The 25,248-nt window shown below is 30.0% G+C and overlaps 1 protein-coding gene across 2 annotated transcripts; it reads right to left on the reverse strand.

The window, feature by feature from the left end:
- Positions 1–14,655: 14,655 nt before the first annotated feature.
- On the reverse strand, positions 14,656–22,880 carry LOC124925448 (cycloartenol Synthase). 2 transcript variants are annotated; one of them, XM_047465448.1, is made up of 19 exons: positions 22,743–22,880; positions 22,384–22,617; positions 21,537–21,722; positions 20,992–21,081; positions 20,702–20,896; positions 20,529–20,613; positions 19,835–20,001; positions 19,454–19,642; positions 18,734–18,847; positions 18,451–18,573; positions 18,175–18,297; positions 17,933–18,031; positions 17,053–17,109; positions 16,505–16,551; positions 16,281–16,424; positions 15,359–15,536; positions 15,203–15,283; positions 15,011–15,094; positions 14,656–14,940 (listed from the first exon to the last, which is right to left on the reverse strand). In XM_047465448.1, exons 2-19 carry the CDS (start codon positions 22,579–22,581, stop codon positions 14,821–14,823), a joined length of 2,280 nt encoding a protein of 759 aa, XP_047321404.1. In that variant the 5' UTR covers positions 22,582–22,617; positions 22,743–22,880; the 3' UTR covers positions 14,656–14,820. The 2 variants fall into 2 exon arrangements, with proteins under 2 accessions (XP_047321404.1, XP_047321405.1); XM_047465449.1 differs by having other exon boundaries at positions 22,384–22,586; positions 22,743–22,846.
- Between the last annotated feature and the right edge of the window lie 2,368 nt (positions 22,881–25,248).

Consider the following 25,248-nt stretch of genomic DNA (forward strand, 5'->3'; position numbering starts at 1 on the left):
TCATATTTACAAATAATATATCTAAATTTAAAATAATATATATATATATATATATATATATATATAATATTCATATATTTTAATTAAAGATAAACTCTCTATCATTTTAGTCAAAATTTATATCTAAATTACTTTTATAAAATTATATGTATACATATATATTAAGATAAACTCTTTATCATTTTTGTGTAAACTTTTATAATTTGATATATATATTATGATAAACTCTTTATCAAATAAATTCTAAAAATATGGAAGACTAGTCATTTTTATCTAATTTACATTACTAAAATATTTTAATGAAGATTTGATCATTTCAATGACTATTTTTTTTTGATTAATGGAGATAAATTGTCATCAATTATTTATTTAGCACTTTTGTTATATTTGTTTTTGAATTTAGTTTAAACTCAAAGGTATTTGAAATTGTAATTTGTTTAATTATTAATAATATTTTTTGTATTTTAATTTATAAATTATAAAATACAATAAAAATATATTTTGTTTTTAATTAATGAAAATTAAAAAAAAAAAAAAAAATAATTAAGAAAGTGTGTGAAAGTATTTATTTTATTTTATTTTAATTTATATTTAGATAAATATTTAGGATGGTTAATAATATGGTAATCATAAGTAATAATAAAAGCAACAGAAAAATATAAACCTTTTAATACGAGAATATAAATATTTTTTATAAAAAATTATTGTATATAAAATTTATAATTATATGTCAGTTTTAATTAATATTAGTGTTTATTTTTTATAATATTTATACTTTATAAAATAAAATAAAATTTTTAATTTTTAAATATGAATAAAAAAAATATAAGAATTTAATTAAAGTATGAAAGGCATATAATATCTTTAAATTATATAATATTTAAATTTATAAATATAATTGAGAATTATTGTATTTAATATTATGTAATTTTTAATTATATAAAATAATAAAAATATTAAGGAATTAAAGGTTATTTATTCCACTTCACCTAGTCCTCCATTTTCTTCTCCACGTTTCACCTTCCTCTTTTTGTGGAGCTTCAACCTACTCACTATCTAAATTCCCTATTCTCTTTTTGCGCATTATCAACATACCCTATTATCTTTCTAGCGATTCACCCTATGATACATTTGAAGAAGACATTTGAAGAAGATTTCTGATTTGTAAGTATAGTACTTTTGTTTCATCATCCTCCATCTTTTTGAAGAAGATTTCTGATTTGTAAATATAGTACTTTTGTTTCATCATCCTCCATCTTTTTTAAGAAGATTTCTGATTTGTAAATATAGTTCTTTTGTTTCATCGTCCTCTATCTTGTAGATAATGATTATTTGTAAGTTTTTAAAGATGCTTTTATTAAGTTGTGTTATAGTGTATTAATAGAAGCATGAAAGAAATTTGGTCATTGAATATAATTAACTTTATTTATTAATTTTAGGTTATTAAAATGTGATTGTCATTGATATAAATTTGAAAAAACTAATGAAGGGGATGCTTAGTATGTGGTTTTTGTACTCAGTAATGGGAAAGGGAATAAAATGAAGTGTTTGGTTGATGGGTTTCATTCCAGAACTTTGATTTGATTCCCGGATACTCAGGAATCATCCATTCCTCTCTAAATTGGGAGGAATGAATCTCATTCCCTTGTAATATATTTTCTCTCCCATGATGTCTACTCTCTCACGTTCTCTCTCATAATTATAATTATAATATTATATATATTTTTTCTTTTATAATTATATTAGACATTATTTTATAATTAAAATAATAATTTATTTTAATTTATTTATTGAAATAAATTATTTCAATTATTTAAATAATATTGAGAAATTATTTTAAATAAAATAAAATAAATATTTTGAAATAATTATAATAATTAATAATAATAAATTATTTTTATATAATTAATTTATATATTATATATTAATAATAAAATTATAATAAATTAATTAAAATATAAAAACTTAAAAATAAAATAACAATTTTATATAAAATAAATATTGAAAAAATATTAGAAAAGTTAGATATAAAATTTTTTAATAAATTGTTTTATTAAAAATATTATGCAATGTTATAATATATATTATTAAGTGAAATATTATATTTCATTTGATTAATTATTAATATATAATATTTTTAAAAAATTATCTTTATTAATAGATAATTTTTATTTATAAATAAAAAAATTGAATCATTCAATTATTTTTTATATGTATTTAAAAATATATATATTTATATATATATATATATATATATAATATAATAAAATATTAGATATTTATATTTTATTAAATTAGAACACACTTCAATATTTTATATATTTTAAACAATTATAATATAAAAAAAATATTTTGTATTTTTAATTAAAAAAAATAAAAAGATTAATCTAATTCAATTACAAAATAATATTAATTATTTCTCTCTAATAAATATAAATATTATCAATGGAATATAAATATTTGAATGGAAATATCCAAACACTATCAATGGTATTGAGAATGATTAATACTCATAACCAAACACTACACTTCTATCAATCATACCCATTCTCATTCCACACATCTATCAATCCCATTCCTATTCCGATTCCCTTATTTGAACCAAGCGCCCCCTAAATTCATTTCCTCATTTTTCTCTATGATTTTATTTAAGTGATAGTGATCTTTTTTAAACAAGGACGTCCAATTTAAGACAATGACAAATAGATGGAACAATAAAATTTCTTTGAGGAAATATTTTACTTAGTTTTTGCTTGTGAGAGTAAAAAAATGTAATTGGTTACTAATTGATAAATTTGTATTTAAATCTTTTATAGGTACTGAAGAAGGAAGAAAAGAAAGAAGGAATAAAAGGAAGAGAAGTTGTTTCAAATTTTGGAATTTGATCATTTTTATTGATATAATAATGTTTATTTTGTATGACTTTAAATACTATATAATTATATTTTGATGTGATTATATTTAGATATAATTATATTTTTAGATAATATTATAATATAAAAATGGAGTGTTAATTATATAATATTATTTTGAATGATTTTTATTGTTGACAATTGACTATTAAATTATTGTGATAAAAATATTGTTTTTATATATAGTCAACGGTAAAAATATCGCATTTATATATACAACTAAATATTAACTACGGTTTTTGTACCGCTTTTATAGTCACTATTAACTACGGTTTTTAAACAGCAGTTAAAATTATTACTTGCGGTGAAAATCCCGCCTTTATAAGTAAACAATTTACTACAGTTTTAGAAACCGCAGTTAGAGACTATTAACTGCAGTCTTATAAACCGCAGTTAGAGACTATTAACTGCAGTTTTATAAATCGCAGTTAAAAGCTAGTATCTGCGGTAAATTTACCGCCCTTAATTGTCAAAATCTCTTTAACGGCGGAACTATTAACGGCGGTTGACTACGGTAATTTTACCGCCGTAATTGTCTTTTAGCAGCGGTAAATTATGAAATAACGGCGGTAAAAACCGCCCTTAAATGTTACTTTTTTACTAGTGAAGATAACTATATTATAAATATTTAATTGAATAAAACATAATTTATATACAAGAGATTAGAATGTTTATTATAAATCATTCTTCACATAATCTCTACATAAGAAATTAAAGTATTTAATCAATTAAAATACTTATTTCAACACTTAATTTCTTTAAAAGAAATTAGAATATTTAATTAAATAAATATTCATCATATCACATGATTTTTACAAAAGAAATCATAATGTTTCAAGCATCTTTGACCGAAGTCGCTTAAACATTTATTTTCGATTGCACGTTTGCATCCCGTAATATCGGCACGTTTGCCACATTATTTTCAAATAAAACAAGATTTTTCTTGTAATTATTTGATTTAAAAATATCAAATTAAGTAAGTTTTAATGATACAATTGAACAATATATATCAAATATATTATATTAAACCAAAATTAATATATATATATATAAATTATATATTATTGCTTCTTTAATTTTAATCACCACGTACAAAATAACCATATATATATAATATATATATATATATATAATATACAGTGAATAACTTAAAAACATAATCAAATAAATAATGTCATATATTATTAAACAAATATATATATATATAATTTCATTTGTCATTAAAATTACATTTATAAAATACATGATAATTAATTAAAATATTAATTATTATATTTAATTAGAATGTTCATCATTTATCTTTAATTTAATATAAAACTAACTAATTATATAAATAAGTATTCATGTCATCAATTAATCGTTTCTTAATTAATTAGATGACCTTTAATATTCTATAACAAATTTTTGTCAATCAAAGAACACATATTTTGTGACAAATTTCAAAATTATCTATTAAAATAAAATAGATAGAAAATAATTTTTTTTTATTTATATATGTATATAAATTTCTAGATAATCATACTTATGAATGAACATGAATCATCATATTATTAGCTAATATGCATGATTTATATTAATAATCACTTAGCAACATAATCAAATTAAATATAACTACAAATATATTTCATGTCTTAATTGAAGCGCTTACATTGCCATGTTTTGAACAATAATCGACGTAAAACGATTATGCATGCTCAAAATAAATCTGGGTAAATTGTTCTCACCAAGACAATTCTCGCGAAGACAATTTCGACTAACATAGTCATGTCTCTTTAAATGCATGATTAGAATAAGTTCTAACACAAACAACTTATTTAATCTCATTATATAGATGACTTCATTTTCTGTCATGATTAATCACACAATTTCTATAGAAGAAATTAAAATGTTTCAAAATATTAATAACAACATAATTTTGACAAATTAAATTTCTACATAAGAAATCGTTAGGATCCCCAATTCATTTCATAATTTTTTACATAAAAATTATAATGATGCCAACAATAATGATTAATGTCATTTTGACAAATCAGATTTCTTAAAAGAAGTCGTTATCGATCTCATTAATCTCATAATTTTTTACACTTACGTTAGCCATTGATGGAGGGCTTTGATTATTTATTATTAATATTTGTTATGTCGGTGTTCTTAAGTAACTTATATGTGTCTTGGATTTTGTTTGAGTGAATTTATTGTCGTCTAGTTGGATTGAGGATCTTAGTAGTTTGATTGGTCTTTGTTTGATTGGTTTTGGTTGTTTTGTTGAGTAAAGGGAGTTGAATTTGGTTTGGGTTTTCCCTAAGTTTGTAATGTTTGGTTTGATTGGGTTTTGGTTTGGTTTGGTTTGGATTGGATTGGTTTAGTTTGGTTTGTTTTGGTTGTTGTGGGTTGTTGATTTCAGTTTTTTTTTTGTTTGGTTGGTCTGAATCGAAGAAGAGCTGTTTTTTTGGTGGATGATCAATGGATTGGGCAGAATAGAAGAGAAGGAAGAGAAGAAGATTAAAAATGCTACGTAACTTCTTATTGTTCGCGCTTTCGTTTTCTGATTGTCAAACTCTCAATGCTTATTGTTATTGCATTGTGAGTTTGAGTGAGAATGTTAGAGTATAATATATTATATTTGTAAGATATTATCACAACATTATAAATTGTGATAATATTAATATTATATTATTTAGTTTCCTTATATGTCAATTATAATGTCTATATAATAGACATAATATATGTAACCATTAATAACAATTCTCAATACAACATTTCTCTCTTTCTCTTTATTCTAACAAAACTGTGGGCGTTACTTGGTGTCTTTGGAAAGCTAACTCAAATACATTTCAAATGGTAGTTCATTCACCCCAAATGGTTTGGTAAATTGTGAACTATGAATTTTTAAAGTGTCAACTAACTTGAGTTTGTTCTAGGAACTAAGCTAGTATACCTGCATCGTGTTGTGTTGACATGTAGATCCCCTTAGACATCAAATGATAGTATGAGACAAATACCATTCGATCGAGTTGTGTCTCAACTTTCTAACCATGGGTATAAATCCATTTGGGAGGCATTGTTTCTCAAGTTATGAATTTTAAACCGAAGGTATGTTGATTTTGATTCGATTTTTGGCACTTTTCCTTTCTTTGAAGTTAAGTCATGTTCGAGGATTTTAAGTCAAAATCAGACTGAAAGGTTAGTACATCACTTTATTAACTTTCCAAAGTCATCAAAATCCATTAAGTATTGAAGTCTAGACAATTTTAAGAAGTTGTTTATCTTCCTCCAGTCGGATGATACCAATTGAAGAACACATTTGGGTGTTTTCAAATATGATTTCCGTTGATGCCATGATGACATCATTCCCGCGTATTTGACTACTCTTTGTACAGTTGACTCACGTTGACGGAGTCTTAAAATGCTCGAATTGACTCGGTTTTCATCTTTTTTATCTTTTAAACACCTTCTATACAAAATTTCCAACATCAATATTATACTAAAAATACATAATTTCGAATCAACTTCCTTCATCTTCTTCATTTTCTGTTTCATCGCTACATTTATTCTCTTCTTCAACAGAAACTCCATTAAATTCTTTCTTTTAATTTCATTGTTTTATTCCTTTTTAGAGTTCTCCTTGGTTTCTGTTTCTTTCTCTTCCTCCATATTTTGATCTTTGCTTTTAGACTCCTTTACTTCTTTTTTCTGATTTTTTGCTTCTTGGTTTTTCAATATCTTCTGCTCTTCTTCTATATCTTTAGCATATTTTATGTTGGCATGTTCGAAAGTATTGCAGAAAGCACACTTGTTTGGTCTCCACTCATAAGTGATTCTCATGACAATAGATTTTCTTTTCTCATCGACCAATGTCATATTATTTGGCAATGTGCTACGAGGATTCGCCTCTATGCTAATTCTAGCAAAGGATAAATGCTCTCATCTTTCTTTTATTAGGTCCATGTATAATGGCTTTCTCAATAACCATACAAAATGACTTCCGCTTTGTACATGTGTGCATGATATTCCAAAGTTTGAACCATATATGTGATGTCTCCTCAAGCTTACTTAACAGGTTCAAATCTTCAGAGCATCTTTCCAACTTCATGCAGTTGGATCCAATATTTATATGCCCATTTTCCAGAATTTCATCTAGATTCGACCCCCTTCTTGAATTGAAGAAAGTAGAGATCATGAATATTTGCAGAGATCTTCTCTAACCCCTTTTTCTTTCACTTTTCATTAAAGCTTTTTTGGTAATTGGGAATGATACTCTGTTTTTCCTAATATAATTCACTACCACCATATTATCCCATTTCTTTATGCACTTTTCTTTTACTTCATTTAGCAATTTAAATTCAAAAGGAGAATTAAGTACCTCCACTTTTATTTTAATATCCCCCAAGAAGATTTTTCCTTTGTAGGCATGGTCTTCAACTTTCTTTCTTGTATTTTTATTTCATACATCATTTACTTTCTAGGTAAGGTTGCTCTTGATAGTATAGGTCTTCGATTTAGGGGCCTTAATCAGTTCCCTCATTATAGTCACTGAACAATTTACTATATCTTCATATTATTCTTTTTTTAGAAAATTCTAGTCCTGAACATAATGAATATTGAGTTGAATTGTAATATGATGTACTTTCTTCTTATTAATAACAATATCTCATTTTGTAGAATGCATCAGAAGTTTAGTGATTTAGTTTTTTAGACCAGATAAATTGACTCTTTCATTGTAATCAATCTTCTAGGCTCCTTCCTTCTTTCTTTGCTTTCCTGCATTATTTTCTTCAAAAAAAAATTTCCCCTGCTTTCTTATATTATTTTCTTAAAAATTTTAGGACCCATTTGTAAAAACGCATATTTTCGTAGTGTCATATCTAGAGTTTTAAATGGACAAATTAAGTCAAACATAAGATTTTCATTTCTTAACTAAGATAGACAAATTAAGTCAAACACCATAAAATTTTTAAATTCTTAGTTTAAGTGGACAAATTAAGCCCTGATCGGGTCAAACCCAATAATTGTCAAGATGAACTAAATGGATAGCCATTGCATTTTGAATTCTCCAATAAACGTCATACGAGCATCAAGTTGGAAATGTCGTGAGCATGAGCATCATCAGGTTTTATCTCTCTATCTTTTAATTGTTTTCAGTAAATAAATCCGAGAAAAATAATAAATTTGGGAGATTCAAATTAAGTGTCTATTACTTAAGCTTGACACACGTTTTACTAAAAATTAAAATTTCCATTCAAACTTTGTCTAAGAGAGGCATTTTATAGACACTAATTTTTGTTCCTCCAAATTTATATTTTTGAGCCTATAAAATAATTAAAAATCTGAAATGCAAAAAGTTTAAAAAAAGTTAGAAAAAAATGATAAATATATCCCTGTCATTTTGTTCAAAAAAAAATAATATATATATATATATATATATATATATATATATATATATATATATATATATATATATATATATTTGGAGAATAATATAAACTTAATTAATAAGTTTAGTTTAAATAAAACTCATTATTAATTTGGTATTATTTAGATATTTTGGAATAGAATAATAATGAAGATAAATGTATCAATTGTTATTAATTATTGTTTAATTTAGAAAATAAAATTCAAACAAATAATATATATATATATATATATATATATATATATATATATATATATATATATATATATATATATATTTTGATATTATTATCCTGATTATTTTATTTTTATTTTGTATAAGAAAAGAAATAAGTCCAAACCCAATCAAAGCAAGCCCAATCTAAAAGAGGTCTAGATCACCAAATGAAATAACCCTAGCTTAAGCATAATTAAAAAAAAGGGATTCCTCCACCGACTTCTTCTAGAAAGAGCGAGGCTCTCGCGAAGATGAAGGGTTCAGTTGACCGGTTCTTCTGAAAAACTTTATTCATGCCGCCGACTTCTTCCAAAGAGATGTGGCGACTCCCTCAAGCACGAATTCTTCTGTAGAGTAGATTTAGTCTCTCCTATGCCCGCCGAGAAGACCGCGTTGAAGAAGGATCTCAACATCTCAAGACGTCCATAAGAAGAAGATGGAGGAGACGAAAAAAAGAAAAAGGCGAAGCCAAATCGAAGAACCCCCAATTATTCTTTAAGTTTTTTTCTTGGAGTGAGAGAGTTAACTAGAATATAGTAATTTGGATTAGCTATTCAAGATCTTAATTTTCTGTAAAATTCCTTTAAATATAATATAAAAATCTTTCTAATTATTTATTCTAAATATCTGTTCTTTTGATAAGAATAGAGATTTAGAATAAATAATTAGAAAGATTCTTACAGTATATCTCAGATTTAAAGAAATTTTACATAAGATTAAAATTTTGAACAGCTAACTCAAATCACTCTATTTTAGCTAACTCTCTCACTCTTTGTCACTCCAATAATAAAAACTGAAAAATAATCGAGGGTTCTTCGGTCTAGTTTTGCCTTCTTCTTTTTTTCGTCTGCTCCATCTCCTTTTTATAGGCGTCTTGAGATGTTGAGATCCTTCTTCGACGTGGTCTTCTCGGAAGACATATGGAAGACTAGATCTATTCTACCGAAGAATTCGTGCTTGAGGGAATCGCCACATCTCTTTGGAAGAAGTCGGCGGCGGGAATAAGATTTTTTAGAAGAACCCGGAAATAAGATTTTTTAGAAGAACCCGTCAAATGAACATTTCATCTACGCTAGGCGGCTTTCGAATTGGGCCTACTTTGATTGGGTTTCACTTATTTCTTTCACTCTTGCAAAATAAAACAATCAGGATAATATTATTAATATATATATATATATATATTATTTGTTTGGATTTTATTTATTTTCTAAATTAAACCATGTTATTATTAACATTGAATTATTATTCTATTTCAAAATATTTAAATAATATCAAATTAATAATGATTTAATTAAACTCATTAATTAACTTTATATTATTCTTCAAATAAATATATATTTTTTTTTTAACAATGACATGAATATATTTATCCAATTTTCTTTTCCAATTTCTTTTTTTAACATTTTGCATTTCAAATTTTTAATTATTTTATAGGTTTAAAAATATAAATATGGAGTAACAAAAATGGGTGTTTACCTGAACTAAACTTGTGGAAAAAGCAAGTATCCCGTAGTTCATATTAGTGAGAGGGTTCTTCAATCTGGCTCTGCCTTCTTTTTTTCGTCTACTCCATCTCCTTTTTTTATAAGCGTCTTGAGATATTGAGATCCTTCTTCGACGCGGTCTTCTCGGATGGCATAGAGGAGACTAGATCTACTCTACCGAAGAATTTGTGCTTGAAGAAGTCGCCACATCTCTTTCGAAGAAGTCGGCGACGGGAATAAGGTTTTTCAGAACAACCGGTCAAATGAACACTTCATCTTTGCGAGGCGAAATCCCTTTTTTTTAAAATTATGCTTAAACTAGGGTTATTTCATCTGGTGGTCTGGACCTCTTTCGGATTAGGCCTGCTTTGATTGCTTTGATTGGGTTTGACTTATTTCTTTCACTCTTGCAAAATAAAATAATGAGGATAATATTATTAATATATATATATATATATATATATATATATTATTTGTTTGAATTTTATTTATTTTCTAAATTAAACAATAATTAATAACATTGATACATCTACTTAATTATTATTCTATTTCAAAATATTTAAATAAACTCATTAATTAACTTTATATTATTCTTCAAATAAATATATATATACTCTTTAATTTTTTAACAATGACATGAATATATTTATCCAATTTTCTTTTCCAATTTTTTTTAATATTTTGCATTTCAAAATTTTAATTATTTTATAGGTTTAAAAATATAAATATGGAGTAACAAAAATGAGTGTTTACCTGAACCAAACTTGTGGAAAAAGCAAGTATCCCGTAGTTCATATTAGTGAGAGGGTTCTTCAATCTGGCTATGCCTTCTTCTTTTTTTCGTCTGCTCCATCTCCTTTTTTTATAGGCGTATTGAGATGTTGAGATCCTTCTTCGACGCGGTCTTCTCGGATTGCATAGGGGAGACTAGATCTACTCTACCGAAGAATTCGTGCTTGAGGAAGTCGCCACATCTCTTTGCAAGAAGTCGGCGTCGGGAATAAGGTTTTTCAGAAAAACTGGTCAAATGAACACTTCATCTTCGCGAGGCGAAATCCCTTATTTTAAATTATGCTTAAACTAGGGTTATTTCATCTGTTAGTCTGGACCTCTTTTGAATTGGGCCTGCTTTGATTGGGTTTGACTTATTTCTTTCACTCTTGCAAAATAAAATAATCAGGATAATATTATTAATATATATATATATATATTATTTGTTTGGATTTTATTTATTTTCTAAATTAAATAATAATTAATAATATTGATACATCTACTTAATTATTATTCTATTTCAAAATATTTAGATAATATCAAATTAATAATGAGTTTAATTTATAAATAAACTCATTAATTAACTTTATATTATTCTTCAAATAAAAATATATATATATATATATATATATATATATATATATTATTTTTTTAACAATGACATGGATATATTTATCCAATTTTCTTTTCTAATTTTTTTTTTTACATTTTGCATTTCAAATTTTTAATTATTTTACATGTTTAAAAATATAAATATGGAGTAACAAAAATGAGTGTTTACCTGAACCAAACTTGTGGAAAGTATCCCGTAGTTCATATTAGTGAGAGGGTTCTTCAATCTGGTTTTGCCTCCTTTTTTTCGTCTGCTCCATCTCTTTTTTTTATAGGCGTCTTGAGATGTTGAGATCCTTCTTCGACGCGGTCTTCTCGGATGGCATAGGGGAGACTAGATCTACTCTACCGAAGAATTCGTGCTTGAGGAAGTCGCACATCTCTTTGGAAGAAATCGGCGGCGGAAATAAGGTTTTTCAGAAGAACCGGTCAAATGAACACTTTATCTTTGCAAAACGAAATCCTCTTATTTTAAATTATGCTTAAACTAGGGTTATTTCATCTGGTGGTCTGGACCTCTTTTGGATTAGGCCTGCTTTAATTGGGTTTGAGTTATTTCTTTCACAAAATAAAAATAAAATAATCATGATAATATTATCAAAAAAAAAAATATATATATATATTTATTATTTGTTTGAATTTTATTTATTTTCAAAATTAAACAATAATTAATAACCATTGATACATCTACTTAATTATTATTCTATTTCAAAATATCTAAATAAACTCATTAATTAACTTTATATTATTCTCTAAATATAAATATAAATATATATATTTTTTATTTTTCTTACAATAACATGGATATATTTATCAAATTTTCTTTTCCAATTTTTTTTTAACTTTTTGTATTTCAAAATTTTAATTATTTTATAGGCTTAAAAATATAAATATGGAGTAAAAAAAATAGGTCTACATGAACCAAACTCTTGTGGGAAAAGCAGGTATCCCGTAGTTCATATTACAGTGATGACTTAAGGCTCATCGAGAACACGACGAATGTCACGGTCGAAGGAGTTTATCTGATATCCTCCTCCTTGGCCTTTAGACGCACGCTCATATTCTTTCTACCTTCTCTTTTGATTTCTTGTTTATTGAAGACCTCGTCCATGCATGTTACACCCCACAATCAACGACGGCTCCAGAAACAGAAAGGAAGTGATGTTAGCAATAATCATAGGAACTTGGTAAGTACTCTTTAGATATTTCATGATCATGCTAATCCATTTCTCCTATTCACTATAAATATTAGTCACGGTTGCTGTCAGATGTCTCCAACGGTGCATGAATACCCTAAACCTCTTCTTCTGCCTCTTGTCTCAGATTTTCTAACTTCTCGACATCGGGAAGGTCATCCAACAGTGTGAGAGCATATAGTTGTTCTCCAAGTTGTCGGATTATGGCTCGGAGTTCCTCTATTGATGTGTAACCCAAACTCTCTGATTGCATGTTGTTTATAGTAAGCATGACGACTCTTCGATATCGTCACCCTAGAGATCGGTAACGGCTATCAACTCTTCATTTCCAACAATCAGAAATCACAAGTTTATCAAACCTATTACATTCTTGTGTGTGTGTGTCGGTAACGAATTTGTCTTGGATTCCGAGTTTAGAATGACCTTCTTCTCGATAAGCTCTTGAATTACAATCTTCAACGAAATGCAATAATTGGTACCATGCCCTTTAGTCTAGTGGAACTCGCACCACTCATTTGTAAACCTCCTTGAGATAGTCCAATCTAGATTCGGGGTTAGGACCTAGACTAGGTTCTTTTGCCTCAAAACCTCAAGGGCTTGAGATAGTGACATGCCTAGCTCATCAAACTTCATGGGAGACTTAGGTGTAACTCCTTTAGAAGGTGGGGATAAGATGGCTTGTGGCTGATAGATTGTTCCTAAGGGCGCCCGAGCCCGGTACTCATGATCTCTGGTGCATCTACATTCCACACATTGGCGATGCAGTTTATTTTTACCTTAGCCTTTTTTATTGTAACGGGAACTGCTCTAATACGATGACTTTTCTCTTTAGTGCATCGTCATAACTCATTCCGGAAGCAATCAGGTCCTCAAGGAAAGAGTATTTATTGACGGACATAGTTTCAACTATCTACTCTATGTGTCGACTTCTCTTTAGTTAGAGCATCAATCTATGCCTTCATCTCAATTTGAGAAGCCTTCAGTTGTGCTAGATTGTCATTCTAGCTAGGTTATTGTATCAAGGGTTTTGGGACGAATGGTGACTGTGTAATTTGTGCTCTAGCAGATGAAGAGGTTTCATCTTCAGAGCTTGTTCGGTTTTGGCACCCGTCTTCTATTCTTGAGGCATGTCGAGTACTTTCTGTTCTTTTTTCTTTGGTTCTTCAACCGTGACTTTTGTCCCCTCTTAGATATGGTGTAGTTGTAGTATATCTCTAGAGCGGCTTCCTAAGCTTCATCGTCGTCATCCGAGGCATACCATGATTCTACTAACTCGTCTTCATTAGGGACGACTGAGGTGGTAGGTCAAGAGGGTTGATGGGTCGATTAGTGGCCCCAAGCTTGTTTGGTTAGAGGGCGGAGTAAGCAATTGCTTTATGTAGTCGAGTAGCATGGACATCTTTTCATTGAGATGGTGTATTTGACTGCTAGAGATAGTATCCGAGGTAGTTTTCTCTTCGGCCCTCAGTCTGTGTGGCGGCATAGCCTAGGTCAAGCAAGATACAGGGTCGCGGGTCAAGCAGGCGTATGCCACTGTCTTGGGTTCGCGGAGCGACAAATGAGCCTCAATTCGGGTGCGTGGACAGACGTCTTCTTCCTCCGTCTTTCTGCAAGCAAACAGCGTGCAGGATTTTGGAGACCCTGCTTCTGGCTTCCATCTTCAAACCGGAGAGAATAAATATTATCCCATCCCATCGATGTTCCATTCACACCGAAAAGAATCATCGGAAAACACAAGTCATTATACCAAAATTTGCTGGTCCTTTTAAGGCAGAAACCTTTCCCTGTTACATTCCAATTGAACACCAGCCAATATCACCTCTAGCTTCCTATCTCTAGTTAAGAAGAAAGATCCAAAGCTTGAATCAAACATCAAAAATAAAATTAACAGAAAGATACATATGTTACCCATGAGTTTGAACAAGAAGAGAGATTCTTTGGAAGCGTTTCGGGTTTAGCTGGACATCAACAGATCATCAGACAAAGGTCTGATCAATCTTTAATTCCCGAACCATACCCAATCCAATCCGTATACCCAAACCAAAATCCCAATCAGAAATAGATAAGGCTGTAACTTGTAACCAAGGATGAGTGAGTGTATATGTTGTATACATACAGACAGTTGTTCACTTAAACCTCTACTAATTAATGTTTTAAAGACTAGCAGGTAAAGTTGAAAAGGAGTAATGAAGCAACACAATTAGCAAATGGTTTTCTTCTCAAGCTGCCTTCAACATTAACACCTTACATCTGTACTCACCCAATGCCCAAATAGGGAATATGTTTCTGTATGCTGCATAAGTTATCATGCAGTTTCTATTGAACACCCCCATTATTTCCTGAAGAAAACCATTTTTATAAACCATTCTTTCTTCTATACACAGACAAAATTATGAATTTATTTATTACCTCTTGTGGATAATCGCCATTTTCCATTTGCGAATTTATTATTACTTTCGCTGCACGGTGAAGCGGCATTGCATCTCTTTTGGCCTACATTAAAAAAATCCCACAAATTCCTTTAGTAGTCAGTCACTAGTAGTATTTACAAGGAATGTGCCCTAACTAAAAGCAATAAATTATGGAACAAGTGTTATGAACCTGGCCAGCTTCAATAAGAGCCAGCATAGCCCAAGCAGTATTTACAAGGTGAGACCTATTCCCGCTAAGATTTGAATAAACCTGCAATGATAAGCACAACCTCACTAGTTAGAAAATGAATTTTTTTTATAAACAATCATACAATATCTAACAAACCTTATCCTGACAAGAGAGATAGCTTTCTCCCCAACCGCCACAAGTGAGTTGATTAGAAAGCAGAAAATCACAAGCCTTGCGTATACTAGAACAGTTACTATAGTTTCTTCCTGAAGCTACCAAACCTTTGATCCCGAACCATGTACCATATGTGAAGCAAACTCCCCAAGAACCATACCTGACAAGAAATGTAAATGGTTAGTTCTCTGATAATAAGACAGATAATATTTCGTGATAAGTAACATGAAGAATACATAAACAGTTCGAGGATCATAAATTTGGGCTGTTTTGTTATAGAATTTTGTCACGATCGATCCCAAAAAATCTACATTTGTTATTATTCTAGAAAATAATTTAAATCATGATTCCAAAACAATCTGATTATGATAAAGGAAAAAATCTTTATACAAAATCACACTATAATTTGGATCATGATATGAAAAACAATTTGTATACCAAATGAAATAACAAAAATACACTATAATTTGGATCATTATCTAAACACAATTTGTATACCAAATGAAATAATAAAAATACACTATAATTTGGATCATGATCTAAAAAACAATTTGTATACCAAATGAAACAACAAAAATATATTGTAACTTGGATCATGATATAAAAAACAATTTGTATACCAAATGAAACAACAAAAATCACACTATAATTTGGATTATGATCTAAAAAACAATTTGTATACCAAGTGAAACAACAAAAATCATATATACTTTGGACCATGATCCATAAAGTAATCTGGTACAAATTTATTTTACCAAAGGAAAAAAAATCACTTTCAATTTTAATGATTGTGACAAAATAGCAGTTTTCCTATAGGCTTAATAGTTGTTCTCCTTTGAGAAGTTTACCATCCTTGGAGCTGTAGAATGAAAAGAAAAAGCAAATATGAATAAGAGAATCAAACCATGATCCATCAGTTAATTGAATACTTTCAAGGAACAATGCAGCTCTACTAATGCAATCTTCTATTTCTCCTTTCCGGTGCCCTGGGTATAATTTCTTAAATGAAGTCAAAGCCTGAATTGAAGCGGAGGTACACTCAACATAACTGCACAATAATTTAAGCAAGTCGATAAAAATCAAAACCGTGATAAACCATGACAAATGAGAGAAAGGTTGCGATCATACGGATAATCAATGACTATATCGCCAAATGTTTCAGCTGGGTTGATCAACTGAAAATGGTTCAAAAGTAAAGAAAATTGTTAATGAAGAATCCAACACTTATGAACATTATAAAACAAAGTAAGAGAAACAAAATTGGAGGTAAAATCAAGGCAGTTTTTTTTATAAAAAGGAACAGTTACTCCCACAAGAGATCATGTAAAACCTTAATCAAAGAGAGAAACGGGAAAGGAAAAGGTTCAGACAATTAGTTCTCTCAGGATTCTTTACCTTAAAAAGCACAACCTGTAGATGTGAATGTAGTTCTTACTTTAAGAAAAACATTAATTTAGTTTTTGGTCAAATAGGACCGGAAAGGAGAAAATTGTGAAACTTCTGCTTCCTTACTCTCATGAAAGTTTGATTTATGGAAAATAATGTTTAAAGCATGATTGGGGATCAGAAGGTAACTTCCATGAGAAATGCATGAGTTAACCTAAGAAAAGATAAAAGCATCAAGAAGAATATAATCTAATAACAGTGTATCGAAAACAGTGAGCAACTTAATTTACCTCCATCCAAGGGTAGGATCTTGTGAGTTCATAAGTAGCATAACCTCCATCACTATTCTGAGAGGAACCATATAAAAATAGTATTAATACAAAGAAGTCTTTGTTTAAAAATTGGCAATCTGAATTGACAGGACTAGAAGTTAAAATTAGCAAGCAATTTACATCCATGGAATTTCATAATATAAAATGTATAACAATCCTGTGTGTCCTAATATCACTTGCTAGTGCAGGTATATTTAAGGTAGAGCGACCTTTCAAACCACAAACCTTTTCTTTTCCATTACATGGAATTTTTCAGAAAGACAGAGAAGAGTGCCTGCATACTTAAAAGGTCAAAGAAGGGTACATGGAATTTCTGTGGGATTATTGAGAAAAGAGGCAGGATATTATTATTGAGGGTATAGACTATATATTATCTAGACTAGTTTGATTTCCACAATTTCCAATTAAAATATGTGCCAGAAATCTTGAGAGCGTCATTACACTAAAATATCTGTATTTGTAAGATTGATGCATAGGATTAAGCTTTCTAAAACATGTAACATGGACTTCCTAATAACATCAAACATAATGAATCCAAAATAAACAAGCAAAAACTCAGATGAAATAAGAGTATGCAAGTTACCTGTAGAGAAAGAATAATTATTGAGGGAATAGACTATATATTATCTATAAGACTAGTTTGATTTCCACAATTTCCAATTAAAATATGTGCCAGAAATCTTAAGTGCGTCATTACACTAAAATATCTGTGTTTGTAAGATTGATGCATAGGATTAAGCTTTCTAAAACATGAAACATAGACTTCCAAATAACATCAAACATAATGAATCCAAAACAAACAAACAAAAACTCAACTGAAATAAGAGTATGCAGTTACCTGTAGAGAAAGAATAACGTTTACAGCATCATACATTCGTGCTGCATCTAGCTTCTCACCAACCAAGTCTGGTGGAAGTTTAGACAACTGAACGATAGCCTACAAAATAATGAATCATGAGTTGGGAGTGAAGAGAATCAAGAAAACTAACAATAATTTCTTTTACTTTGTTCAACTTTATTCATATATTGTTCTTCTTGTTTAGTTAATTACTTTCAGTGTATTTAGCAACAAGAAATTACTTTCAGTCCTTCAGCTGTGCAGTCTGAAATGGGCCATCCATGATCTGCCGTGGAAAAAGGCCAAGCACCCTTTGAAATATGGCGATACCAGAATTCCAGGTTGCCCGGGCAATCGTCTAAAACCTTCAATTGAATCCGTAGGTAGTCAGAAAAACTAATGTGGAGAGTAAATAAGAAACCAAGTTGACCGAATGGCGTTTGTTAGGCAAGAGAAGCTCAAATCAAACTATTCAAGATGAATTTTTTAACGAAAGAGCATGAATAAAGTGGAATCACCTGTGAGTTCTTTATATAGGTATGAGCTTTCTTAAGAGTTGTACCATATTCATCAGCTAGATTTGTTGATAAAATTGCTTGAATGGCAAAAGAAGTGTCCCATGCTTGACTTCCATTATAACCCTGCAACATAACTAACAATGAAGGCTTTAACTATGAGATACTAACAAACTAGAAACAATCTAATAAATTACAACAGCAAATATAATAAACACCTACTAAACAGAAGAAGGGATGTCAATCCTATAAAAATCACCCAAAAAGAATTGAATTATCATATGACCTGCATTTTCATGCCATCTTCAGCAAGCCAGAGATAATCATAAATTCTTGGAATATGCCGCTTGAAAGCCTCGGAATTAGGATCCTCTATCCAACAGCAAAGCATGTTTAGAACCTGGGAAGTCAAACATTTAGGAAGCCATTAATATATGTAAGATTCAACTTCATCCCTGTTGAAAGAAGGCTTAAGGAATAATAATAAAGACGAGGAGATGAAAGATGTCAACAAATATGTGAGTACTGCTTTGTTTTGTGTCATTTTATAAACTTATGACAAATCATGTCATGACTTGTACCAAATTGTTTTCGTTTTGACGTTTCTCCATAGTTATTATGGTCCTATGCAATAATGAAAAAGGTTTTATCCTTTCAAAAAGAAAAGATACCAGTACTACTGACACAAATAAGTAGAAAGCAAGTTCCATACAATCAAATAAATAAACAAAATCAAAGGAGATTATCCCTATTGTCAGCAGTATCCAACAAATGACGTGTCATATTGATTACAAGGAACACCAAAGCTGAGATTAAATGTCAAAATATGCTTGTCATAATTTTTCATATTTCCTCTTTCTAAAGGAATCACTAAATTTGTCAAAAATGATACGAGTAGTTCTCAGTGTAGATTAAAGAGACGTAATAGTTTTGCTTTTGTACCAGAAACTAAATAAGAGACTTACAGTACATTGATGATAAAAGAAATGAAACCTTTGTAATATACCTTGTTCACTGGACCTATGCATATATAACGTGTATTCTCATCTTCATAATGTATATGCTTCATTACAGTCTGAAGAGACTTCTCTCTCAATTTCTTCCCAGGCCAACGCATTAAAATTGGTTCCACGACCTTGTCAAGAACTTCCCAGAGAATATCCTGTACCATTGGATGAGGGTAGTACAAATCTTCCTGTGAAGAAAATTATCAAGCCAGTCCAATTAGTTAGGCTATCTGCATATTAGATCAGTAGAGATAGTTTAAAATTCTAGTAATCACTGAAGTACCAAACATTAATGATGGTAGTTTAAAGCAGTTTGAAATGTTCAGAAAGATAAATTGTATATTATGAAATATCATTAGACACAGATATAATTTACCAACCTTTGCACACTCATTGCGTGCTTTATTCCAATCTATTTCATGATAAGGAATGTTGTAGAGTTCTTTTCTCAATGCCAGAATGGTTGGTGTGATTGGACAAACGAACCTCTTCCCATATAAATAAGACATTGGTAAGTAAACCATCCGACAGTGACACCACATCCTTCCTGCAAATATAAGAACGTAACAGCTTCACTTCATTGGACAAGATAAACAAGAAGGCGGCTTCTGAGCATTTAAAATGTCATAAACAAAATCAGAACCCAAGAACTGGATAATTATTAATATTTATCAGTCCAAGATAATGTCATTCACTAAGGACCACCAGTTTAGATCTAGCTAAAGTAATGGGAACAGATCAAGAAAATGACAATGATGTGTAAGCACATCTATATTTATCAGCAAATAATTGTCGCGGATAAACCTTTCTCCACCAGATGGCTCCCACAACTATATTCTAGGAGTGAAGTAGAATAAAATTAGGAATTCCTCATAATAAATTTACATCATGGAGAACATACATGCAGATGACCCTCAGAAGCACACAAGAACCAAGAATATGAAGGGATGAACTATGGTAAAGAAGTACTAACACAAACAGGTAGGGCCAACAGAAACAATCACTAATGACAAAAATGATCTGGTAGTTTATGAGAAGATAAAGTGATGCTTGAAGAAACAGGAATTTTCTTACCTGGATGAAATGGGACAATATATGGCAAAAGCCATATCTCTGGAGGCAATGGATTATTACCTGACCATTCAAATACCCCAAGTACCTAGACCAGATATAATAATGAGAGTCAAACTCCAAGAGTGAGAATATGAGAAATTGAAAATCTAAAACACAAAGGATAAGTACAGAACTGAAAGCCACATTTTCCCCCAAGAAGTTATTGCGGTAGCGCTACCATGATCCAGAATCCATTTGCGACCTTTCTCCATTGACCCTTCCCCATCAGTAGCTTCTTCACCAAGTAATCTCATAGCAACATAATTCAACACTGTTCCAAACATGGTACTTGGACCTTCAATATGCAAGCCCCACCCACCATCAATGTTCTGTTATCACATATTTACATTAGCAATCACTTTCCCCTGATGAGAAATCAACCATTGTTGAAATACATATTGAAGGCATTTCTAGTTATCCTTGCCTGATGATTATATACATAGCGACACATCTCACGCTTGTGTTCTTTTGACAGTACGGCATTCAGCACTCCAGTTATAGACAAAGCAATAATCTGAAATAGAAGATAAACAAGAGGCTTATAACTAACTGCACATATTTGAAATGTTGGGACTGGATAAACCAGTAAAGTAGCCAAAAAGTAATAACAAGAAGTCTCTACATTTTTTTAATCTTCCAGCCTTGATTTAAATTAAATCATTTGACATCAGTGTTTTCCACTGCAAACTTCTACTTATACTATTTCACTACCCTGTATTAAGTGAATAGACTTTTGTCACAACTTTTCACAAACTGATGCCCAAAAGGGCCAAAATTTTATTTTGTATAAATTCCTGAAGAGATAACCTCCCCATTTGAAATCAAGTCTCTAGCCATTAGAACAAATCTCGAGTTCAATAAATCCAACATTTATAAGGAAAGAATATTCTGGCTAGAAATCCAACAAAAATAAAGGATAAGTGTAATTAGCATTGCAAAGTTACAATCCTTGGACCAAGTAAGACATACCAATCCTGGCATAAGAAACATAGGACCACCATAATCGCCCGGCCAATGTCCATCATGCGCCTGGATAGTTGAATAAAAATCGATAGCTCTTCTTAATGTGTTTTTTACTTTATCCTCTGTAATATCTTCCACATCCTTCACTTTGACTTGCGGTAAGACTGTATTACTTGGTTGCTCTTTGGAGAACTAATTTGAAAGCAAAAAAAGCTAATAAGTACAGTGAATAAGCTTTATTTCAGCAATTACAATATTAAGCAACGAATGATACACTGAATTGCAGAAATCATATCGAATTATTTGTTCAAGGGTTACCAGATTTAATTAATTGGATTTATTTTTTATGAAGGCAAGACCTCCAAGATTCTTGGCTCTTTTAGGTTAAGCTAGCTCATATATATGTCTTAGACTGCATTCATTCTCTTGCTGATGAGAATCTAGCATGGTCAGGTCAACTATGCGAGTATTTCTTTCTAAAGCAGCTAAAGATTACAGTAAGCATTTTGAACTACAAATCTGAACTAGTGTAGAAATTTGGAATTTACACGTGTAAGTAAGGCATTTGAATCACATTTTCAATCAGTTGTGTGTATTATAGTTGACCACAAATTCTCTCTGTTTTGCTTTCTTGGTTGTTTCTAAGCGACAATCGCATTAAAATGTTAGATGTAAATCAGTGCCTGTACAGGTAGTACTACCGTAAATCATACATGGCAACGAACTGCACAACACGTAACTGTGAGTCTGCGAGCATTTCGCAGACATAATGAATAAGTGTAAATGAAACTAGACGACACACAGTTGAAACACGGACAGGTAGAGGAAAAAGGAGACAAAAAGTATTAAGAACCTGCATACGCATCAGAAGATCTGCACTGTGCTTTTTAACAAAGCGGTTATTCCGAAAGTTCTCGCGAACTTTCTCGATTTCATTGATTTCTTCAGGCAATCCAAGTTCCTCATCGAACTCCCACACTTGCCTTCCTACATGTTTGTTTAGAGTTCGAAGCCATGGATTCCCTCCCTCAGCTATCTTTAGCTTCCACATTTAAACTGAAATTCCACAGAAATGCAGTTATGCAGCCTACATTATAGATACAAACACATATATCTGTGAAAATCTCATCCGCATTCGAGATTCATTGTAAAGAAAGACAAAATACATAAATCTGAAGACAAGAAATCGATTGGCCATAGCTGCAGTTGTACCTTTTAGCAGAAAGTCTCTATCTATCTACCAATTGAGTAGACTAAGAGAGAGAGAGCAGCAGCAATGTACTATATGCAAATGACATTAACTGCATGTAGCGGAGTAGTCTAGAGAAGAGAGAGAGGATCCGAATAACTTATTCTTCAGATTGGAAAATAAATAAATTAGATATTAATATTTGTTAAGTGCTATAATTATTTATTTATTTTTGTCATAAATTATAATTTTAAGCAAATTGTCATTCAAGATATTATATTTAGGTAATATTTATTTTTTTACTTTTTTTGATGAACTGACTTGCACGTGATTCTTGGAGTACATGACCTATTTTATGTAAAAAATAATTGTCCAAGAATACCATATTTGTGTAAATTTAGTTAGTGTTATAAATTTATTTATTTATAGGTATGAACTTGACAAAAATATATTATAATTATTCAAATCAACAGATGATTTGAACGAATTTAAAAATATATACAATATTAGTAGCCAAGTTATAATATTTTTCCAATATTTAATATTTTAAAGTTTTAAAATAAGGGTTAATTCGGATTATCTTTTTTAGTACGAGTTATTTATAAAGTAATGATTAATAATAATTTTGAATAAATGAAATTTTTTTAATAAAAAATTTGAAAAATACTAGCATGTATCAGTACATTTGCACGATTAATAATATAAAAAACCGTAAAAAAAATATTACGGTAAAAATGTTTATGGGCGGGTCAACCCACAATCCGACCCAAGTATCTATTTACTCTCACATATATCCAAATTAATCACAGTTTTTGACCCGGCAATCCATAAGATTAGTTAGTTAAAAAGTTGAACCTATATTGTTAAAATGTCTCGCATTTATCAAATTTTGTGTTGAATTTAAAATATAAAGTATTATCTATATATATATAATGATGCTTAATTTTTAAAGTGTCCGGATTGCCGGGTCGAGAGCTGTGGTTAATTTGGATATATGTGAGAGTAAATGGATATTTGGGTCAGATTGTGGGTTGACCCGCCATAAACTTAAAACGGTTAAAAATAAAATTAAAAATCCTATAGTTATGGTTCAAACTTGCAACCTAACAAAACAAGTACAACCTTTTAACCAACTAGGCTAATAACACTTTATATTTTCAATTCAACCCAAAATTTGATAAACGCGTGACATTTTAACAATATAAGTTCAACTTTTTAACTAACTAATCTCTCTCTCTATATATATATATATAATGATGCTTAATTTTTAAAGTGTCCGGATTGCCAGTAATTGCGTTGAGTATTGCCCAACAAATTGTTTATCAATGACTGAAGAATATGAACTTTCTACTTATGATCGTCACGAATTGAATTATAATCAAATTGCATTGGGTCGTTTACCAATGTCAGTAATTGACGATTTTGCTTCCCCACCTAGCTACTCTAGGTTGGGGGGTCGGTCCCGGTGGGGAAGTTATAGACACCTTTCCATACTTTGTGTCTGGAGTACTTCACTTAATTTCCTCTGCAGTATTGGGCTTTGGCGGTATTTATCATGCACTTCAGGGACCTGAGACTCTTGAAGAATCGAGAGTTGTGGTTAATTTGGATATATATGTGAGAGTAAATGGATATTTGGGTCGGATTGTGGGTTGACCCGCCCATAAATTTAAAACGATTAAAAATAAAATTAAAAATGTTATAGGTATGGTTCGAACTTGCAACCTAACAAAACAAGTACAACCTTTTAACCAACTAAGCTAATAATATTTTATATTTTAAATTCAACTCAAAATTTGATAAACGCGTGACATTTTAACAATATAAGTTCAAATTTTTAACTAACTAATCTATATATATATATATAATGATGCTTAATTTTTAAAGTGTCCGAATTGTCGGGTCGAGAGCTGTGGTTAATTTGGATATATGTGAGAGTAAATTGATACTTGGGTCGGATTGTGGGTTGACCCGCCCATAAATTTTTTACCGTAATATTTTTTCACGGTTTTTTATATTATTACTCGTGCAAATGCACGTGATACATGCTAGTTAGCTTAGTTAGTTAAAATTTTGTACTTATTTTGTTAGATTGCAAGTTCGAACCATACCTATAGCATTTTTAAGGCCTTGTTCGGATTGGGGTTATTGTAATAATCTAGAAGGAGAAAATGAGTAATGATTAGTGATGATTTTGAGAAGATGAGAATATTTTTGGTAAAATTACTTAAAGAGTATTGATATATAATAATAAAATAATAAATAGTAATTTAAAATAAAGTGTATTTTAGTATTTTGGGTAATGAATTGAGTGATGTGATTGATGAGAGGGGGAGTGAAAAGATGTTTGAGTGAGTTGAGTTATTTAAATAACCCCAACCGAACAAGGCCTACTTTTATTTTTAACCGTTTTAAGTTTATGGGCGGGTCAACCCACAATCCGACCCAAATATTTATTTACTCTCACATATATCCAAATTAACCACAGCTCTCGACCCGGCAATCTGAATATTTTAAAAATTAAGAATT

Source organism: Impatiens glandulifera, chromosome 2 (genome assembly GCF_907164915.1).
Source record: "Impatiens glandulifera chromosome 2, dImpGla2.1, whole genome shotgun sequence".
In the NCBI taxonomy this organism is placed as follows: domain Eukaryota; kingdom Viridiplantae; phylum Streptophyta; class Magnoliopsida; order Ericales; family Balsaminaceae; genus Impatiens; species Impatiens glandulifera.

Bases quoted from the DNA above. Each gene is read 5' to 3' on its own strand.
- LOC124925448 (XM_047465448.1), bottom strand. From the start codon at position 22,581: ATGTGGAAGCTAAAGATAGCTGAGGGAGGGAATCCATGGCTTCGAACT. The intron at 15,284-15,358 runs GTTTGTTAGATA...TTATCATTGCAG, and splicing joins ATCTCTCTTGTCAGGATAAG to GTTTATTCAAATCTTAGCGG. The intron at 15,095-15,202 runs GTTCATAACACT...TTTTTAATGTAG, and splicing joins CTCTTATTGAAGCTGGCCAG to GCCAAAAGAGATGCAATGCC.